This window comes from Strigops habroptila, chromosome 6 (genome assembly GCF_004027225.2).
Source record: "Strigops habroptila isolate Jane chromosome 6, bStrHab1.2.pri, whole genome shotgun sequence".
NCBI lineage: Eukaryota > Metazoa > Chordata > Aves > Psittaciformes > Psittacidae > Strigops > Strigops habroptila.
The window spans coordinates 32,586,056-32,605,644 of record NC_044282.2 but is presented as its reverse complement, the minus strand read 5'-3'; the positions used below and the strand labels follow the sequence as shown (position 1 = coordinate 32,605,644).

Below are 19,589 nucleotides of genomic sequence, written 5' to 3'. Positions count from 1 at the left end.
ATTAATACTATAAAATACTATATTCCTATTCATAATATAAAATATTACATTCTATTGTAAACAGGAGCACTATTTCACTATTCGGCCATAGTGAACATGTATTGAACTCTGATGAAGTCTGCAGAATTGAGCTACTCATTTCTAGGCTGAATATAGATAATAAAAAATGAGAAATTATTGCTGGTTTTTGGTTTAGTGTTGTCCTAAACAAAAATGATTGAAGAGTTCAGTCAGTTGTCACCATTTAAATAAAATAGCTAAATATTGAAGTTTTATTTAATTCATCACAGACTCAATTTTTTAGATTATTAAAGCCTAATACCTTTTCTTCCTGAGAAATCTTTCAGGTTGCCTCTGGTATCTCAAGGCTTGATTCTTCCAAACACTACACAAGACATTTTCAAAGTTTAACATGAATTTGCCTGTATCTAAATCACCAATTCTCCCTTTGGAGAGTGTCAGTGTTGGCCTGGACAAAAGATAACAGTGCTGTTTAAGCACAAGGAAGTTTGTGATGGGAAAAGAATAAACTGGCAGTTCAGTCTCATAGTAGGTCACCAGCTTAATCATCTATAACTGTGTTTTGGTTTTGCTTTAAAAAGAAAACAAAACTATTTTTTAGCAGAGCCAGCAATATTGCATCAGATATTTGCTGCATAAAAATTACTGTTGTAGAATGTTATGTTTAATTTCCTTTCATCTTGTATTGCCCCTATTATTTTATTTTCTTTTTCTAATATAACATGATAGTTTGGGTTTTTTCCATAATGATTTTAAACTTCAGAGTTTTGGCATTTGTCACAATGCAACTGAGGGTAGGCTAAGAGCAGCAAGATAAATAATCAGTATTGTGTCTCATAAGTAAACATTTATTTTCACTAATGTAAACCATAAAGTAAACCATATTTTCACTAATGATAAAATTTGTGTTGCCACAAACACGCCAAAAGTAGTGTTATATCTTAAACTGTTTTCATATGTTTTCAGAATACTAGTTATATATATTTCAGAATAGATATAACAATCAGCGAGGACTGTTCAGCTAACTCAGGTGTATGTAGTTTCTTTCAAAAACAGTTCTAAAACTGTTTCTGAGAACTTCATGCATTTCTGCAGTTTGCATATTTTCTCAGAACTTTGAGTTGTGTGAGTTAGATTTAAACTTAATGCCAAACAGATTAAGTATAATGGATGCAATTAATTGAAAATCAATATATAGTTACCAAATCTAGGTGGTATCATTGGAAGACGAGTAAACACACGCCATTCTGTAAACCCATGTTCATTATCCATATCCTAAATTTATTACTGTGGGTTTCAAGGCATGTTTTGGTGGTGTATATTTTCAAGAAACATTGTAGGGTTTTTTCCTTAATACTGTCCTTCAAAAACGAATTTAAATATAAATACTTGTTACAGACAAGGTTATAGGGTTTATAAAGTGTTCCCTTGATGTAGAAGGAAATCAAAACATAGTACAAAATTATTTGATTGATTAGATTCCCTTAAGTAGAATAGGAATGATTAACAAGGAAGAACATCTTACGTGAAAGAAGAAATCTGTTTTCTTTATAAATAAGTCATTCAAGGTTCAGATCGAGTTTAAGGTGCCATATCATGGAAGATTGATTTGCTCTTAACATTGAGCTCTTGAGAGATCAATTAAAGAACAGTTTTATTTGACTAAAACATAATTCCTCAAACAATTAAAGAATTGTATTTATAATAATGTAGCTTGCAAATCAGGTAAATAACACACCTGTAGAAAAACGATATTGGCATAAGGTATCTCTTGAAAATCAGAGGTAGATGAGGAATTGCATTACCTTGGTTGTGAACCATGACATTGCTGCTGAATAGCTGAGCAGCTCTCAGTGCATAATCTGCAAACTGTATCATCCAGATAACAGTATTTTCAAGTATAATTTTGAATGGAAAATTGGTATTCTTGATAAGATATCATGAGTAATACTCAGTTGCAAACCTTTTTTTTAATCAATTGTGTTCTATCCTCAATCTCAGAAATTACTAAGAAATTATTTTAATGGGAGTTTGTAACTTACTTGATTTAAAGTTGACTGTGGCATTTAGTATGGCTTCAAGTTTTATATGATGGGTTCATTAAAATTGTTTTGTGGGATAATTGGTTTTACTCTGCAACTTGGAAAATACATTTTTCATGGATATGTCCTCTCATCTTTCCAGAAAACATAGATGTAGAAGTTCGTCTTACAGAATTGTGTGAAGAAGTAAAGGTACAGGGTTTTTTCATGTATTAACTAAGTGAAATAACCATAAAGTATGTTCATTTCATGTGCTACTTGGGAATAAACTGTTTGTTTCGGTGATTACATTCTGTACGGGTTTTGCCAACACTTATTTCAACCCTTTCTCATTCAAAGACAAATGGCTCAACTGACTCCGAAACATAGCTATTGATCTGGTGGCTTGGCATGTCAGTAGTAGCCGTAGTAGCCTTTGTATATCATGAAACTGAAGAGTATAGAAAGGTGGATTACTTGTATTAAAATAACATTTTGAATTTTCTACATTTAGAATTTGAATTCTTTGGTTTTGATGGTATTAAATAACAATGTTAGAAGATCAAGCAGTAGTAGTAAGTTGTACAAAAGCAGATTCTCCAAGTGATCCTCTCACTTGGAAGGACTTGTCCCGATGCTGTCTCTTTCCATTCTCCTCCATTCACAAGGAAACACTGTCTGTTTCCAATTACTTTTGTCTCCCCAGCTCTCTCCTTAAGTCAGAACTAGCCCCAGTGAATAGCTAATTTTCTTGTCACAGCAAAGTTTAAAGCACAAGTTTTAAAACTTTGTCCCAGCTTTGTTGGCGAGTGGGCCATCTGCCTGGCTGTTGAACATTAGGCTTACTTTTCATTACTGTAGTAGTAGTATAACTTCAAGGAAATATAATGCTGTCTTTAAAAGGATATCATTGATATCTGCAGACAAAGCCAGCAGTTAGCTCTCTGTGGGCAACTAATAATCTTACTTTATATATTAGAAGTTTTTTTTACATGTACATTCTTTTGTTACTCCCTTAGCTTGCTAAAGTATGTTTATATTGTTTCAGTTTTCAACATTCTCTTCTTCCGTGCAGTTCTCATCAAAAGTTCTTATTTCCTCTGTCACCTGCTAAGTTGGTGTTTCAATATTTGCAATCTTTTTTCTACTTGCTCTTAATATTGCCAGAATGTTCAGTCTTTGCTATCTTTACTTTTTAAACCCTTTGCCTCAGTGCTTTATATGCCAGCAGTAAGTTTCTGAAAAATGGTGTTTTTTTCTGAAATGGCAGGGAACATACAGCTGGCAGGCTATGGTTGACTGCTGTGGTGCTATAGCAAAGTATTACAGTATGTTGTTAATAAAGAAAACCTTGTTTCACACTGAGTTTGTCTTGGTGTGATCTGCTTCTAGGAAGCCTATACTATAACACTGATTATGCTTAAAGTGTATGTAGATAGATAGAACCATATAAATGTTATTGTGAGTTGGGACTATTCTGAAATGGAGATGTCTTTTTAAAGTTTTACTGTTGTGTCGAAGTTGGACTAACACAGTGAGTATTGATTTTCTGTTTCCTGATTCCCATTCCTTTCAGGCACACTGTATTTTTGCATGTTAGAAAACACAATAGTTGCAACTCAGTTATTGTGGCCATGAATTGAATTGTGTGTTAATTTAAGGCCAGGAGTCCTAATTCTAAAAGACAACTGGATGATACTTAACACAACTTAAAATAGTCTATTAGTGTTGTAACATAGATTAATTCAATTCCGATACTTGAGCAAAACAGTTCTCATTTGGAAGTTACTTTTTAAATTGAAATTCTCACTGAGATAAAGTAACCTTTTTATGATTCTTGTCTGTACATTATGGTCTCATCTGTTAGTGATGAAAATATTTTTTTCCTGACTTTAGAAAATGGAAAATCCTGATGAACTGGCAGAACTTATAAACATGAATCTTGCTCAGCTTTGCTCACTTCTGATGGCTCTCTGGGGGCAATTTCTGGAGGTCATTACCTTACAAGAGGAGGTCACAGTATTGCTAGCACAAGAGCATCACACTTTAAGAGTAAGTATTGACTCTGGCTTTAAGAACTCTGAGGTATTCATACTCTTACCGTGACCCATTGTTATGGAAGTGTGTATGGAAACGAGACTCCAGATTCTAATATTTCTAGTTGTATTTGGGAAAGTTAGCTGGAATCATAAAGGGAGCTGTTGTATTGTGTATGTTGCTTGTCTATCATGTTATTAGAGCTTTCTTGGAATACAGTGCATAAAATACATTATTTATGTTTACAAACCAACTATTTCATTCATCTTTTGAGTAAGAAATGCAGTTCAGAAAGCAAATTGCAGTCTGTGGAGTAAGATGTATTTGTGCAGCACGATGTATTTTTCTGCAGGAGGTATGCCTAGTGCCCACCCTGCATTTTACTTCCTTACTGTATTTAGGCTGCCTGCTTCCATCATAAAGTAAAGCATACTTTCCTTCTGAATTAAGACTTTATAACATTCATAAGCTCTGAAAAGTCTCTCAAGTGGGATTTTTAAAAAAGAAGAGGTGTATTGGAAATTTTCTGGCATGTAAGTATGTGTATATATGTATAAAAATATATATATAGTGTGTACCTGCACACACAGTTAATCTGTGTATATGTATATACAGTTGCTGTGGGCTTTCTACGTGCAAAAACATGGCAATGCTGGTTCCCGTAGTGAAATATTTTCAGATATGAAAGTGTTACTCTTACTTTCCGATGACTGTGTTTTCCCTCTATTCTTTTGTGGCCAAGGATTTGAAGAAACCTAACATTTTAAAGTTTTCAGAGAGTAAAATTCATTAAAATAAAAAGAGAGAAACGACGACACCCACCACCCCTACTCATCAGACACACAGCTTGATCTTTGGCTGGTCCAGCATCTTTACTGTCTGACCTCACAACCTGTGCATTTGTCTCATATTATAGAATTAGTGATTTTAAGAGATTATCTGGAGGTCCTTCTTGTACAGCCTTCTACAGAGAGCTTGTGAGAAGGTCTGGTTAATAAAAATAGACATTATTAGTGCTTTGTAATAGTCTTAATCCAAAACAAAGTCTGTCTTAAGGCTTTAGCTCTCGGAGATTTGATTTGTCTCACCAGCATTTCTGCCACTTGCATCAAAACCCTTTCTGTTTTGATTCTGGGGGGAAACATGTGAAGGATACTCTGACCGTGGTCTTACGTACAGACTTGATAAATCACACTGTTTAATGAGGGAATCATGGTTGTGGAAATGCCCTATTCTGCAGAATAAATGAAATCTTTCAGAAAGAGCACAAGGCTTATTTGTTAGACGTGCTAACCGGAAGAAAGCATGATCATTGTACTGGCTATCTATGGCTAATCTCACCTTTCTTTGCTTTTCATGTGAATTCTGGAACCTTTTCACTTAACTGGTGGAAGCTGTATGAAACAAGAATTCTGTTTCACTTAACCTGCACTTGCATTTAACTGCTGGCATTTTAGTGTTTGCTCAAGTATTTATTTAATAAAACCAAAAGAAGTATTAATATTTTTATTTCTACTGCTCCAGTGGGTTTTTTTAAAAAAAGGTATAGCTGATGACTATGTATTTAGCTTCTTAAATGTGGTTCTTTTTAAAATCTGTGATGAAAGTAATTCTTTCTAGCTCTAAAATACCTTATTTATTGAATTTTACTACAGTTGTTTTTATATTTTTTTTTAAGTATTTTTAATTTTTTTTTATTTTATTTTAGGGAGTATAAATCAAAGTAGTTGATTATACTGTGTGAATTGGGATGTTGCACATATTCAAAGTATTTCAGTGATGCTTTCCAGTTTGCACAGAATTCGAATAGGAATGCCCTTCCTCCTTCTTGAATAAATAAAAAAAAAAAAGGTATAATTTAATTTCATGCCTGCGTTTTTTCCCTTTCATGTTGCTGTTATGCCCACTTCTTTTGTTATCTGTCACTACGCATAAATAAACTTTCCTAAGTTGAACTCAGGGGCGATCTTTCTTATAACTGAAAAGCTTTTTTACTTTTTGAAAGAAGTGCTCGATTGCTATTTCTTATTGAGTTCTGGAGTTACTGGATACTTCATTATCTAACCAAACATCGAAGACTGAAAAGGAGATGCAGGACGTGGGTAATCTTACGATTACCTTTTTATTTAGGGCCTGATAGCAAAGAGCAAACAGGCTGAGTCTTTAAGAATTGAATAATACGGCATCGGGAAGGAAATTTTACCTGAGCCAACTTAGAGAGAGCCAGCAATGTGGTGGTGCTTAATTTTACAAACACTAATTGACAAATGCGACACTTGTTTTCTGTTCTCCCAAGATGTGAAGAGCTTGCGTGAATATTTTGCAAATATATGTAATTAAAATACATGTAATAAACCATAGCTCCACTGGACTTGCCACATGGCAGTAGAGCAGGAGTCAGCAGTCCATAACTTCAGTAAACCTCGACGTTAAAAAGAGATTATAAATTTGAGCCTCGACTCTTCTAAGAACATGCTCAGTTGCTGATTGTAGATCCAGTTTTGCAGTGTGTAGCATAATAATGTGTAATTTGTATTAATAATCTCTTGAGAATTTACATTTTGAGGGTTTGTACAAACTTCTTTTGGGAAACCTACAATGGTCATGTTTCACCAGAGGCACTTTCTGCACATATCAAATGATGCACGCATTCTGGTTACTGAATGTAGTTGAGATTTGGCAGATGACCTACTAACTCTTCTCTTGAGAGAGTATCTGTCCTTTGTGGAAAAAGAGTTTGGTACTGTACAAAACTGTTCTAAATAATCCTTTTTATTTTGGAAATCAGTATTCTGATGTGTTTGCCACTGGATGCTAAATCTCTTGTTTATTTTGCCTTTTCATCTTGCAGTATTTCCAGACTACACTCTCCACTGGAAGTTTATCTCCAGGGAAGTTTAGTATTAATCTAAGATAAATGAACCTTTTTAGAAAGTCATTAATCTGACTGGTTTAGATATTTGTGCTAAAATACCCCCTAGAAATGTCTGTCATCTGTATTTAGTAAACTGCTTTCACTCTCTTCCTGTGGATGCTTATAAATCAGGTATCTCTGCTAAACTGTTGTTAGAAAATAAAGTTATAATGAAATAACACATTTTAAGTATTTAAAATTATTTTAATCACTTATTTTTACTTGTTTACTTAAGTATTTAAATATTTAACTATTTTCAAATACTGTGAATATTAAGCACTAAATTAAAAAGTCAGGAACACTTCAGGTATCCTAGAACATCTGTCAACTACATTATCACACTGATAAGGTTTAAAGCTGTGTTTTATTGGAAAAAAACCAACTACTTAGAGTATATTATTTTATATTACTAAAAGTTAGCACTAAACGAGTTCACCTCTTTGTTCCATAGTGACATCTTCTGGTAGGTCTGAACATGCTCTTCCAAAATAATTTCTTTCAGTTGGATTAGTCATAAAATAGGAGAACTGAGAACTAAGATCTCGGGCTGCTACTCATAAATGTGCAGGGACTCAATATATTTCACAGCAGGTTTTCTGTACAATTTTTCCTTCTGTTTACATTGGGAGGACCATAAAACCCATAATTTGGGGAAATCTGTAGGGACTAGGAGTAGCGGATGCAATTTCCTCCTGCAAAGTCACAGTGGAGTCAGCCCAAGTTGGTAGTGCCTCAGTCACTGTCACCAGCTGGTCATCATTCTGGTTGTGAAGAGCCTGTTTAACAGCGTGCTAGCAAATCCCTTGGTCCTTCCATAAGTTAAGCACTGATTAAACATAATAAGCTACTGTTGGTTTGGGGTTTTCTTTTCTCCTTCAGATTGATTTGTGGGGCTTTCAGAGTTTGTTTTCAGCTAGTTTTATACCATTACTATTATGCTAAGAGCTGTCTGTAGCTGGTAATCAGATTTTCTTCAAAAACACTGGAATTACTTTAACAATTATGAACAAGATTTATTGCAAACAAAAAAAATATTTTCCTTTTTCTGTTTGAGAGAGTAGCAGAATTCTAAAGATCCAGTCTCCATATAACTCCAGTTGCTTTCTGTAGTAAAGTGATTGCTTGCATCTAAAGTCAAAACTACCTGGCTTGACTCCTGGGAAACAGCTTTATGCTCTTTTCTGGACTTGAACCAGGTACGTCTACTAATTGGGCAATATTCCTGTTACTGTTTTATTTTCTGTTACCTGATTGATTAGGATCTTAAATTAATTTTAAAATTGCTTAGTTTAGAATGATAACCAGTCCATTGTCTTGAGCAGTTGTTCTCAAGTCAAGGTTTTAACCTGTAAAGTTTTCTCCAAGTCTGTTGTATAACAGTCTTCTCTCTTCCTGGGGGAAAGGTTGTGGATTAGTTCTGATGAAGTCACGTATTTGGAAAATACACGTCTGTTCAGGAAAGCCAGCTGCGAAAATGTAGAGGAATGCTTAGGAGCACTGATTCTGACCCCATATCTGTATGCATAAACCCCAATGTGATTTCTGAAGGCAAGCAGACATGTCTTTGTGTCTGGTCACTGCTGAGTGGAAGTTGCATTTACAAGAAAGTATCATATTCAACATTTTCTTTTTACTTCAGAACATTTTCCATGACTATTCAGAGATGATGTTATGACTGAGATTAATTTCATATAATACAGTAAATTGAATTCTGGGAGGTTGGGAGAGGGCTTTCAGTTTCAATTGCAGGTTAGAGATTCGAGGTTTAATGTTCGTGGTTTGGCTTGGGTTTTTTCCTTAAGCACCTTGGAGCATTCTCCCTCCCCCCTCACCCCCCCCCAGTTTTTTTTTATATCAAGATAAAAAATAGGAAGAAGTAGAAGCTACAGAACATAAATCTTCATCCAGTCCAACCAATACTCTTTAAATGTATACTGGGCAGTGTATCAGGAGGGAGAACTAACTCCCCTGCAAGTGCTTATCTGTGAACAAAAGTTAATGTGGTCCTGGAAGACTGATGTTTGGCAGGTAAAGCACAGGATTTTCCTAGTGCCGTGTCTGTGCTCAGGGTGGATGTGGATGCTGCGCGCAGCTCTGAGTGAAGTGGAAGAGCTGGGGGAGCTGAACTGGGTCTGCTCTGCCAGGTACACTGCAAACTCACAATCTGTTTGGGAAATTGGGTAACTTGAGAGGAAGACCGAGAGAATATTGGAGAAATAAAGGAGTAGGGAGCCAGTAAGTGGTTGGTAAATAGATTGACTAGCTACGTGTATGGTTCTCCAAGTGGGACAGAAATTTTAATTTAATTGATATAAACAAATTGACATGCCAAAGTTAATGCACAAGCAGTTGCCAGCAGCCATTGTATAGCGTAATTTTTTTTGTATCTCTTGTTAACAACGAACAGGGTAGTGTCATACTGCACTGAATTGCCTTTTTTTTTTTTAATGCAGGTAATTGGGCAGTTGCAAAAACAAAAATTCTAAAAATGTATCTAGATTGAATTAATATTTTTATGTAACAGATATGTGAGAAATCTCATCTTGCAAAACTAACTTTGGCGTTTCTAGATACTGCATTTTCAATACTTTCATTATATTTTTATTTGTAGAAAATTGCTGTATAATTCACACTTTCTATTTGGTGATAAAAAATATGGTCCCCTGTGGTATAAAATACCATTTTAGTATTGTATGGTTTATTGACTTCAGGCATACAATTAAGTCTTGACTACAGTGCTTGTAAGTAGCATACATTTGCAGCTGAGATCTTTAGAAACAAAAGGGTTTTTTGCACAATAGTTTACTGGGAGCTAGAGAGTACTTCTGGGAAGTTTGAAACACTCTGTATTTGAGACTGCAGAATATCTAATGGGTTTCTACTTCTGAAGGTAATCCTAAAACACATTCAGAAGTGTACATCAGTCTTTTCCTTCTTATTCGCATTTCTTCTAATATTTTTGTGTGTTATTGTTTCAGATGATCCCGATTTAGATGATTGATTTCTTGGTAATCACGTTGTCAGTAGGCAGCTGAATCTAATATAATTCCCCTCAGTCACCCAGTCCACAAAATTCACATTTCAGTCACTAGTCTTGTCTGTGGCATGCTCTTCCCTCCCACTCAGACTGAACATTTTTTGAAAAGTAACTGTCTGTACAATACATACAAGTTAATAACATTGCTGTGTAGGAATGCTGGTGCAGTTTCAAAAATTGTGTGTAACATAAAATAAGCTCTAACTTTATTTGGGTCTTACAGGTGCGCAGATTCGCAGAAGCATTCTTTTGTCTTGAGCATCCTAGGCAAGCTGCCCTTGCTTATCAAGAACTACAGTAAGTAGCCTTTGAAGTGCACAATATATTATTCTATAGCTTCTCTTGTGTAGTACTGTCTTGCAAAAATGCTTACATAACAATTTCAAGAGTAACTTATGTTGTAAATTGAGATTTGAAATTTTTAATGAAAGTTATATAAGAAGTATTGAAGAACTATTAAAGCTATCAGATAATTAATTAGTAAAAAAGCTTCCACTAAAGTGAATGAGACTACTGCTAATTTCTGTTAATGTAAAACCAAATAGTTGTATTTTTTTCATGTAGGACTACTTCCTTTTTTTTTTAGTGCTCAGAGTCATCTACAGATGTGTGCAGCTATCAAAAACACTTCCTTCTGCAGTTCTCTTCCACCCCTCCCTATTGAATGCAGTGAACTAGATGGAGATATGAACTCCTTGCCTATAATCTTTGAAGATCGATATTTAGATTCAATTACTGAAGGTAAACATACCTCACAGTGTGTTTCTTTTTGAGGAAATGAGAAAAAATGATGTAAAACCTGAGTATTTTTCTTTGCATTTCTTGCTAGCTCTAAAGCTTTTTATTTGCTAGGATATTTTTCTTTAGTTTGAGTTTTGAGGATGTGTAAAGTTCTGTAATGACTAGTGTCTTATAGCTTCTGTTACCTGCATCATCTTGTTATAAACAATCCTTTTTCCTTTTTTTTTTTTTTTTTTTTTTTTTTTCCCCCCTTGCTTTTTTTTTTTTGGTGAAAGATCTGGATGTGCCCTGGTTGGTAGTTCAGAGTCTTCCAAGGTCAGAGTCCAATAAACTGGATAAATTTGAAGCTGAAGAAGGTTTTGTAGCTGGTTTTACTGGCCCGGAACTGAAAATAAGACCTGCAGGTGCCTCCAACCTTTGGCATTCAGAAAGTGAAAAGATGCTAACAAAAACTTTGAAAGGGAAAAATGAAGATGCAAATAAATCCAAAGTTAAGGTTACTAAGCTCATGAAAACAATGAAACCTGAAAACACAAAAAAAGTTGTGAAACAGAACTCTAAGGACTCTGTGGTCTTAGTAGGCTACAAATGTTTGAAAAGTGCCGCACTGGAAGATGCCTCTAAAAGCTCAGAAGGCAGGCCTTCATACAATGCTAACGAAGGGCTGGACCCTACATTAGGTGGATTTCCTTGTGATACAAAGACCTGCACCAGGCAAATAAATCAAGGAGAGCTTCCATTTTTGCCATCTGGAACTGAGGAAAAGACAGCCAAGACTGAAGGTGTCCAACCAGGTCCAGGTAGCCCTGTGCACTGTGAAAATGTGGCTGGTTTTGATAGACTTAGTATCTCCCAGACAGGCTCTGGAACTATACAAACAGATAGTGCTCTACAACCCATAGGTGCACTTGAAGGTTGTCGTGGAGGACAACCAGCTTCCTCAGGAGTCAGGACAATTGAGGTTAAACCAAGTAATAAGAATCCCTATGAAGGGGGGAAAGTAACTGTTCACATTGGATCGTGGGCTGAGTTTCCACAAGATGGAGTGCAAGGCGAGAATTTGCAGACACCCAATATTCATCGTTCAGAATCTGGAAATAAACTGAATTTGGGAGAACAGGAGCCAGTGCTTGAAAAGGAAGATGTCCATGAAAGAAACTTCCAACATACCAGTGACATCTTGGCAAAAAGTAAAAGTAATCAGCCTGCTCTTTCTACAAAAGAAAGTCAACTTTCTGCAAGTGGAGACATGACTAAATTGCTAGATGTTAGTGTGACATATGCCTCTTCCAGGTTTTCAGATTCAGGTGTAGAAAGTGAACCAAGTTCTTTTGCAGCCCTCCCCAACCCTGATCAGGTTTTTGAAAACGTTCAAGGGCAAAGTGCATACAATGGTGAGAGAGCATTTCCTCAGCTTTTACTAAAACCAGACTGTGCTATAAAAAACACAATAGAAAGCCATTGCACTGAGAGTACCAGCGCTGTAAGTGAAATACAGTCATCCCTGACATCCATAAATTCTCTGCCTTCAGATGATGATGAGCTGTCACCTGATGAGAATTCAAAGATATCTATTGTACCCGAACGCCAGTTAAGTGACAGTAAAACGGTACTGGATCTTGGAGCCACTGACTTGCCAAAATGTGATGACAGCAAAAAATCAAACACTAGTTTGCAGCAACAGTGTGTTCTATTTTCAGGGCCCTTGGATATCAAAACTCTGTCTAGACATTCTTCACTCTCAGGAACAAAAGATCTTTTACACTTAGTTGTTTCAGATGAGGCTACATCTACTCGTGTGAAAGGTTACAGCCCACAGGCAGACCTTGGCACAACCTGCAAGGACTCTCAGGACATTGAAAGGCATCTTAACACTGAAGAAGAAACAGTTAAATTGAATTTGGAAATTACTTGCATGGGTGAGCCATCTGTTGTTTCGGGTCCTTCATCTGTAAATGCAGTGTATGAGGTTGAAAAAACAAATGAAGAAAAACATAACGAGCCTTCAGAACTAAAGGAGACAACTGAAGAACTGCCAATAGCTAAAAGTGAAACTTATACAGATAATCCTTCTCCAACCAGTAGTACTGACATGGTAAAGCAAGGGCTTGTTGAAAACTATTTTGGGTCTCGAAGCAGCACAGATATTTCAGATATTTGGCCTGTGGACAACAGCAATCCTGTTAGCCCTCAAAAGGAAACATATGAAAAACAAATTATTTGCTCTTCCCAACAAGATGAAGAAGAGGAGGATGATCAGGAAATGATTGAAAACGGGTATTATGAAGAAACAGACTACAGTGTGTTAGATGGGGCTTCCAGTGCTGACCAGGGTCATGGCTCAGCAGAAGAGAGAGGCTTGAGATCTGAGAGGATTGATAGTGGGCCTCTGCGAGATGGAATGAGCATGCCTCCTGTCTGTACTCCTGGTTGTCTGTCTTTTCCTTCTTCTCTGAGAGACTCTCCTTGCAATGTTATCTGTTCTTCAAGGAATAAATCTGATGCAATTACACAACAGCCAGGCAGCACATCCTACAGCTCAGCTTCAGCTCTTTCCTGGTATGAAAGCTCCCCAAAACCTCAAATGTTAGCGTAAGTGATTGTTTTAAAACAAAGTTTTTTACTTTTAGAAATTACGTTAATATGGAATAAAAAGAGGAAAAGAAGAGTGGTTGGGCTCTCAGAGTGCCCTCAAGACTGTGCTTGTGGATTCTGCATGCTCAGTAACATCACGTTTCAGATGTTCGGATAGAAAGTGTGTTAACACTGAATTCCTTCTAACAGTTATCTTGTCATTTCATGTGGTTTGGCAAGCTTAAAGCAAAACACAGTTTTGTTTTTTTTTTTTTATTTCCCTAATACATTGCTTTTTATAAAAATAATCGTATCACTGAAAAGTGATGTTGCAATGGCTGCTGAGCATAAAGATGGTGTTTTATGAAATGGAAGCTTTTAAAAAGAGGGCTGGAGCACCTCGTGTGGAGACAGAGCTGGACTTGTTCAGCCTGGAGAAGGCTTCAGGGAGACCTTGTAGCAGCTTCCAGTAACCTAAAGGGGGCCTATAAGAAATCCAGAGAGGGACTTTTTACAAAGGCATGTAGGGAATAGCTTTAAATTGAAATAGGGTAGTTTTAGATTAGATATAAGGAAGAAATTCTTTAGTGTGAGTAGCGTGAGGATGGTGAGGCACTGGCACAGGTTGCCCAGAGAAGCTGTGGCTGCCCCATCCCTGGCCGTGTTCAAGGCCAGGTTGGACGGGGCTTGGAGCAACCTGGTCTAGTGGAAGGTGTCCCTGCCCATGGCAGGGGGGTTGGAACTGGATGATCTTTAAGGTCCCTCCCAACCCAAACCGTTCTGTGATTCTATGAAAATAGCAAGCATAGGAAAATACACTTTGAGTTTAAAAACGTAAAACCAAAACCAGTCTGTAACTGGTTTTCCATCTAATTAGCGAAGTGAAAGGAGTGTGCAGTGCAAGCCAAGGTGATGGCCTTATTTTTAAGTCTTAACTTCAAATACCCAAAACATAAACACCTCGGAGCCCATAGTGCTCTAAATTACACTGCAATTTGGATACCAGGAAAGCCAAATTTAGAGGAACATCAGGGATCCAAGATTTCACATTGTCTTGCTGATACTCCCTGCTGCTAACTGAACATGGGAAGCAGCAGCTTAGTGCGTTGTATTGGAAGTAAAACGTTGCTATTGGAGAGAAGAAAGCTTAAGAAGAGAGATAAAACAAGGAGAATGCTGAGCAGACAGAAGAGTTAAAAGACCAGATAGTTCGTGGTAAGCAGCTGAGAACAGGAGGGAAGGATTGAGTAGTGGCAGAGGAAAACAGGTTAGAAGTGGTTACAAAAGTAGCATCTGAAATACTGTCGAGTGGGTACTGGCATGGAATGGGGGAGTTGAAAGCAGAGGCTGTTTAGGGTATTCTGTAAAAATAAGAGAAAGGGGTAACTTTGAGTAAAATCAAGGGCTTGGCCTTGGGGAAAGCAGAGACTCCTGGAGCATGGGATAACTGGGATTCTAGAGGGCACGATCTGCTCCACAGAGAACCAGCCTTGGTACGTTCAGTTCAGAAAACATGCCTGGAGTACAAACTCGAGTAACTTCTGCTGCAGAGTGATAAGACCAGCTGCCTGTAGTGGTTTCTGTTTAGGCTGACATCATTGAGGCTTGCTCCTGCCAGTTGGTGAGGAATGAGCTAAAGATAAAACTGGGAAAACATAACAAAAAGTAGAATGGGAGGAAAACAGCGAGCAAGCAGAAGAGGACAGGATACAGCATGACGCTGGGAGGGATCATGCAGAACAGATGGATTAAGGACGGAAAGAAGCGTAAGGAAGCATAAAGCCTGAAGTGCTGCAGGGAAACTGATACGCGGTTATTTACGTAGGAAGGTCATACAAAAAAAGCGAAGGGAAGAGGAAGAAAGGGAGGAATGCAAGGAACTCCCAGCATGTGGGGAGCTCAGCTATTGGAAACCATATAGTGTGTGTGCCTTCATATAATACATAAAAGATCAGGGGACTGGATCTGGCTTCTTCTGAAGCAAGTATCAGTTATTCAGCCTACCAGAGGTACTTTCTGGTGAGCAGTTGCAGCACTGGATCTAGCTCTCCGCTGACCTAGGAAATAGGCTTTAAGTTTGGCAAGAATTATCAAAAGTCAGTGGAAATCTATACCTTGACTCTTGATGGGTCACAGTTCCTGTAATTTTGTTATTACGTTTAGGCAAAGCTGTTGCTCACTCAAGACCAGAACTAAGCCAGAATCTTCACTGGTTCCGGAAATACTTCAGAGTTTGCAGTGATGTTCAAAGGAGAAGAGGGTAAAACTTGGGATGTGGATTTTGTTACAGATGGAAAGGAGTTGTAGGAAGCTGCAATAAAAATATTTAGAAGGTACTGGTTTGTTTTGTGAAGATAGTAATTTGATAAATATATTTTCCTTCATATCAATTACATAGAAGAGAAAGTAAAAAGACACTATAAAACTGTATTCTAGGAAACCTTACGTTTGTCTGGCAGTAGTAAATGTTCCTTTATCATAAATATGGTTTTGTTACAGTTTCCTACAAGCTAAAGAAGAATTGAGGCAACTTAAACTTCCCGGATTTATGTATAGTGATGTTTTCAAACTGGCTTCTTCAATACCTTATTTCAGTATGGAGGAGGATGACTGTTCGGAAGAAGGAATACATCTTATAGTCTGTGTCCATGGCCTAGATGGTACGCTGGGAAATGTGATACTGAATGAGATGGCAGTTCGATTGTCGGTCAGGTTTTGCGTTTGTCATTTGAACCCTGAACTGAACACTTCTGAAATAGATTCGCTGGAGGGAAATGGGAATCTGACATTGTACGGCTGCATTTGGCAATCAAGTATCTTATGTGACATTTGTCTTTAGTAAAACTTTTATGCAATTAAACCCATTTTATGTGATAGTTCATGTTAGATACATACTCCAGTTTCTTATGTCATATACGTATTTGCCCATATCATGGTAATAGAATGGAGTTACTAACAAACCAGTTTTGTTTAGAATTTGTAATAATTACAGTATGAAGGAAAATAAAATACATGTATCTTGTTAGGAAAAAAATAGTATATGTAGAATGCAGTCAAGTGTTTATAAAGTTTTAGAAGTTTGCCTTATTAAATCACAGAATGGTTGAGGTTGAAAGGGATCTCTGGAGACTGTCTAGTCCAACTCCGCTGCTCAAAGCAGGGTCACCTGCCCAGGACCTAACGCAGTTGGGGTTTTGAGTATTTCCAAGGACAGAGACTCTGCTGAAGGAGAAATGAGAAAACCTCTTGCAAATTGGAAGTATTGGAAAGTTGCTTGAATATATTCACCTGCTTTTGGTTCAGAGCATATGTACACGTTAAGAAATAATATTCACTCTAGTTAACATATTCATAGCTTTCTGCCGGCAATGTTTTTGTCTTTTACTGAGAAGCTTCTTAAATTAACAGTGGAAGTAAACACAGGAGGGCAGCAGTATAGAATGCTGGACTGGACCTGTACTGCACAGACACTTTGTTCATTTTTCAAATTCCTGAGGTAAAAAAGAAAAGAAAAGAGAAAATAAAATACTAGCTTTTCTTTCTTCCTCTGGGCAGAAAGCAGCTTTTGTTAAGCACTTTTAAAACAGAACTCAGAAGTATTCCTTCTTACTAGTGTAGATGTTCAAGCGCTATTGCATGCCTAGAAAGGACACTAAATTTACATTGGCCAAAAAATGTGTTGTTAAAAAAAATCCTTGTATTTGAAGCCTGAGAAAAACCCATATGGTTAGAATTTTCTTATGAAATGGTGAGTTCATACAAGTCCTTTCCTACTAATAATGGTTTTAAATAAAAATCTTGTGCTCTAATTAATGCAGAAAGGGTACTCTTCCCTTAAAAGTGTTACATGATCATGTAGAAAAACCTTCAGGATGTCAGTGAAACTAGCATTTGTTAACTTCGGTACCAGTCTAAATGTACCTTTCTCTGCTAACAGTCCTCTCTGCCTTTTTATTCCATGAAAATGTTTATGACTTGCCCTTATTCCTCGCTCCTTCACGGAATTATTTAAGCTCTTTAGTTGACTTTCATCAAAACTAATCAGGTTTTCAAGAATATAATGTTCAGAGTGCTATATATCTGTTGGATGCTAGGACAGAATCAAGCACAACTTCCTAAATCCTTGCTTTTTAAAAACAGTGTCTGCCTTGAATGTCATTTTTATAGACCATTTTGGCATTGCGTTTGGCATTGCAGTTTATCTATCGAGTCTTACTGAATTTTAATTAGGGCTGAGAATATCATTAGCTGTGCTTAAATAGAAAGTTCATTTTGGTATTCTAAGTGCTTTTATTGCAAGTTAACTTCACAGTGTCTAACTCTTGGTTGTTTTTCCTTTTAAGGTAACAGCGCGGATCTGAGATTAGTGAAGACTTACATTGAGCTAGGGCTGCCTGGAGGGAGAATAGATTTTCTTATGTCCGAAAGGAATCAGGTATTTTCAACAAAACAAGAATTTTTGTAAAGCAGTAAGCAGTGCACATCTTCAGACCTGTTTATTTAGTGGCACTATCTTGTGGCAGTTTATCGCATTCTCTGTGTTTTTATTGCGTTCTCATGGAATCCATGATTTGAACTGTGGCTTGAGTTAAAGTAATTGCAAAACATAGTTTGATATTGAAGATAAATACATAAGGAGTAACATTTGTTGCTGCTATTTTGTTGCGTGTACTGGTATCTCCTATGTTCTCAGCGTAATCAGTTAGGATTGTAGATTAAATACCCTCAGTGGTAGAAATAGTGATAGCGAAAACTGGTGTGGCAAGAAGGGGGATGTGTCATTTCAGAGGATCTGAGAAATACAAAATACCTGTCTCTTGGTCTTTTGTCAGTGTACTGCTGTAGGATCCACATTATGACACTTATCCAATATCAAATTACTTCCTGTGTTAAACTTCTATGAATTTTATTTTTTTTAGCTGAAGTAAACTTGACAAAACACAGAAGACCAATTTTTACTTTTTGTGTGTGTGTTACATATTGTATTAGACGTACTTCAGGGATGAATTAGAACAAAGAGTCTCTCCAATGGCTCAAACGAAAGGTTCCTTTAATGCACTAGTGGTTTTTTGGCGATAGCTGCTGTGACAGGCTGGGCAGGCACCAAGCCATGCTTCTTCTTCTCTAGCCCTACAGCTTTTGGCAGTCCGCAGTTCTGAAACTTTCTGATGTGGGAATTCCATTGAGACCAGTGGGCCTAATAGCTGCTGACGGACTTTCCTCCTTAATGCTGGCTGATTCTTTATGAATGATTTTACTTGCAGTTTCCACGGCATACACTTGAGATTACTTCTGTGGTACATACACATGACTAATTCAGTAGCAAACAAGGATAGTTAAACAAATCCCCCTACAGCTTGTTTTGGCAAAGTAATAGTTAGTGATCATTCCCCATTTTCCACTTCAGTTGATTAAGTATTTTATAAACAAGTACAATTTCTCCCTCAGGAGACAACGGAAGAGACTTAGTCCATTCAGTATTTCTCAGGATCACATGAGAAACAGTTTCTGGTCATCTGTAATATCCTTCCCTGCCTCTTTTCAAGCTTCTTGTCTTTTAAAATAGGACGATCCAACCAGACAGGGCATTTAAGATGCTTTTTTTCCTGTACTTCCCTTGCTTTCCTAATGTAGCTGATTATATAGAACACAGATGTATAGCTTATTGTTTGCATATATGTTTAGGACTGTTTCCCTATGTAACATTGTTTTGCATTTCTTGCCATTTAATCACCCAGGCATGCAGTACTATACGATCTTTCTGAAATTCTGTTTGGTTCTAGATTTGACTATCCTGCATATTTGCTTTTGTCTGCAAACTCTGACCTGTCATCTCCTCCTTCCCTTTACAAGATCATTTATCAATATGTTGAACACTATAGATTTTAGCACAGATCCTTTGGACCTTGTGTTGAAAAGTTTTAGGCAGCCTTTGCCTCTCTCTTTTAATTCCTTACTGCTAATCATTGTAGAGAATCAGCTGTGAACTGGGAATAAAGCTTAAAGGATTTTGGTTTGTTTTGAATAACGAGTACTAATGTAGACTCTTTCTGCTGTTGCGGTAATTTTCTCACTTCTGTTTCATGGGCAGTGTGATTTAGTTCTGAATACGCAGTTTGGTCTTCTGTTTCACTACAGATTATGTGTAGGGCAAGGGTTAGAAGTAAGGCTGGCTATGTAATGTTAAGATTTGTTTTGGTGTATTAGAAGAAAGTAGTTTTACAGTAAAATGTCTATCACTTTA

At 36.9% G+C, this 19,589-nt stretch overlaps 1 protein-coding gene across 10 annotated transcripts in view; it reads left to right on the top strand.

Annotated features, from left to right (window-relative positions):
• Positions 1–19,589, top strand: part of FAM135A (family with sequence similarity 135 member A) — a 91,063-nt gene that overhangs the window by 50,275 nt on the left and 21,199 nt on the right. For all 10 annotated transcript variants that reach the window (XR_003991987.1, XR_003991986.1, XM_030490451.1 and 7 more), the window contains 7 exons: positions 2,206–2,255; positions 3,939–4,094; positions 10,254–10,327; positions 10,617–10,771; positions 11,047–13,363; positions 15,845–16,005; positions 17,689–17,780. Coding sequence is in view for 8 of the 10 variants with exons in the window: in XM_030490451.1 (XP_030346311.1) it covers positions 2,206–2,255; positions 3,939–4,094; positions 10,254–10,327; positions 10,617–10,771; positions 11,047–13,363; positions 15,845–16,005; positions 17,689–17,780 (3,005 nt within the window). In the remaining 2 variants the exon portion in view is untranslated. The remainder of the gene's footprint in view (positions 1–2,205; positions 2,256–3,938; positions 4,095–10,253; positions 10,328–10,616; positions 10,772–11,046; positions 13,364–15,844; positions 16,006–17,688; positions 17,781–19,589) is intronic.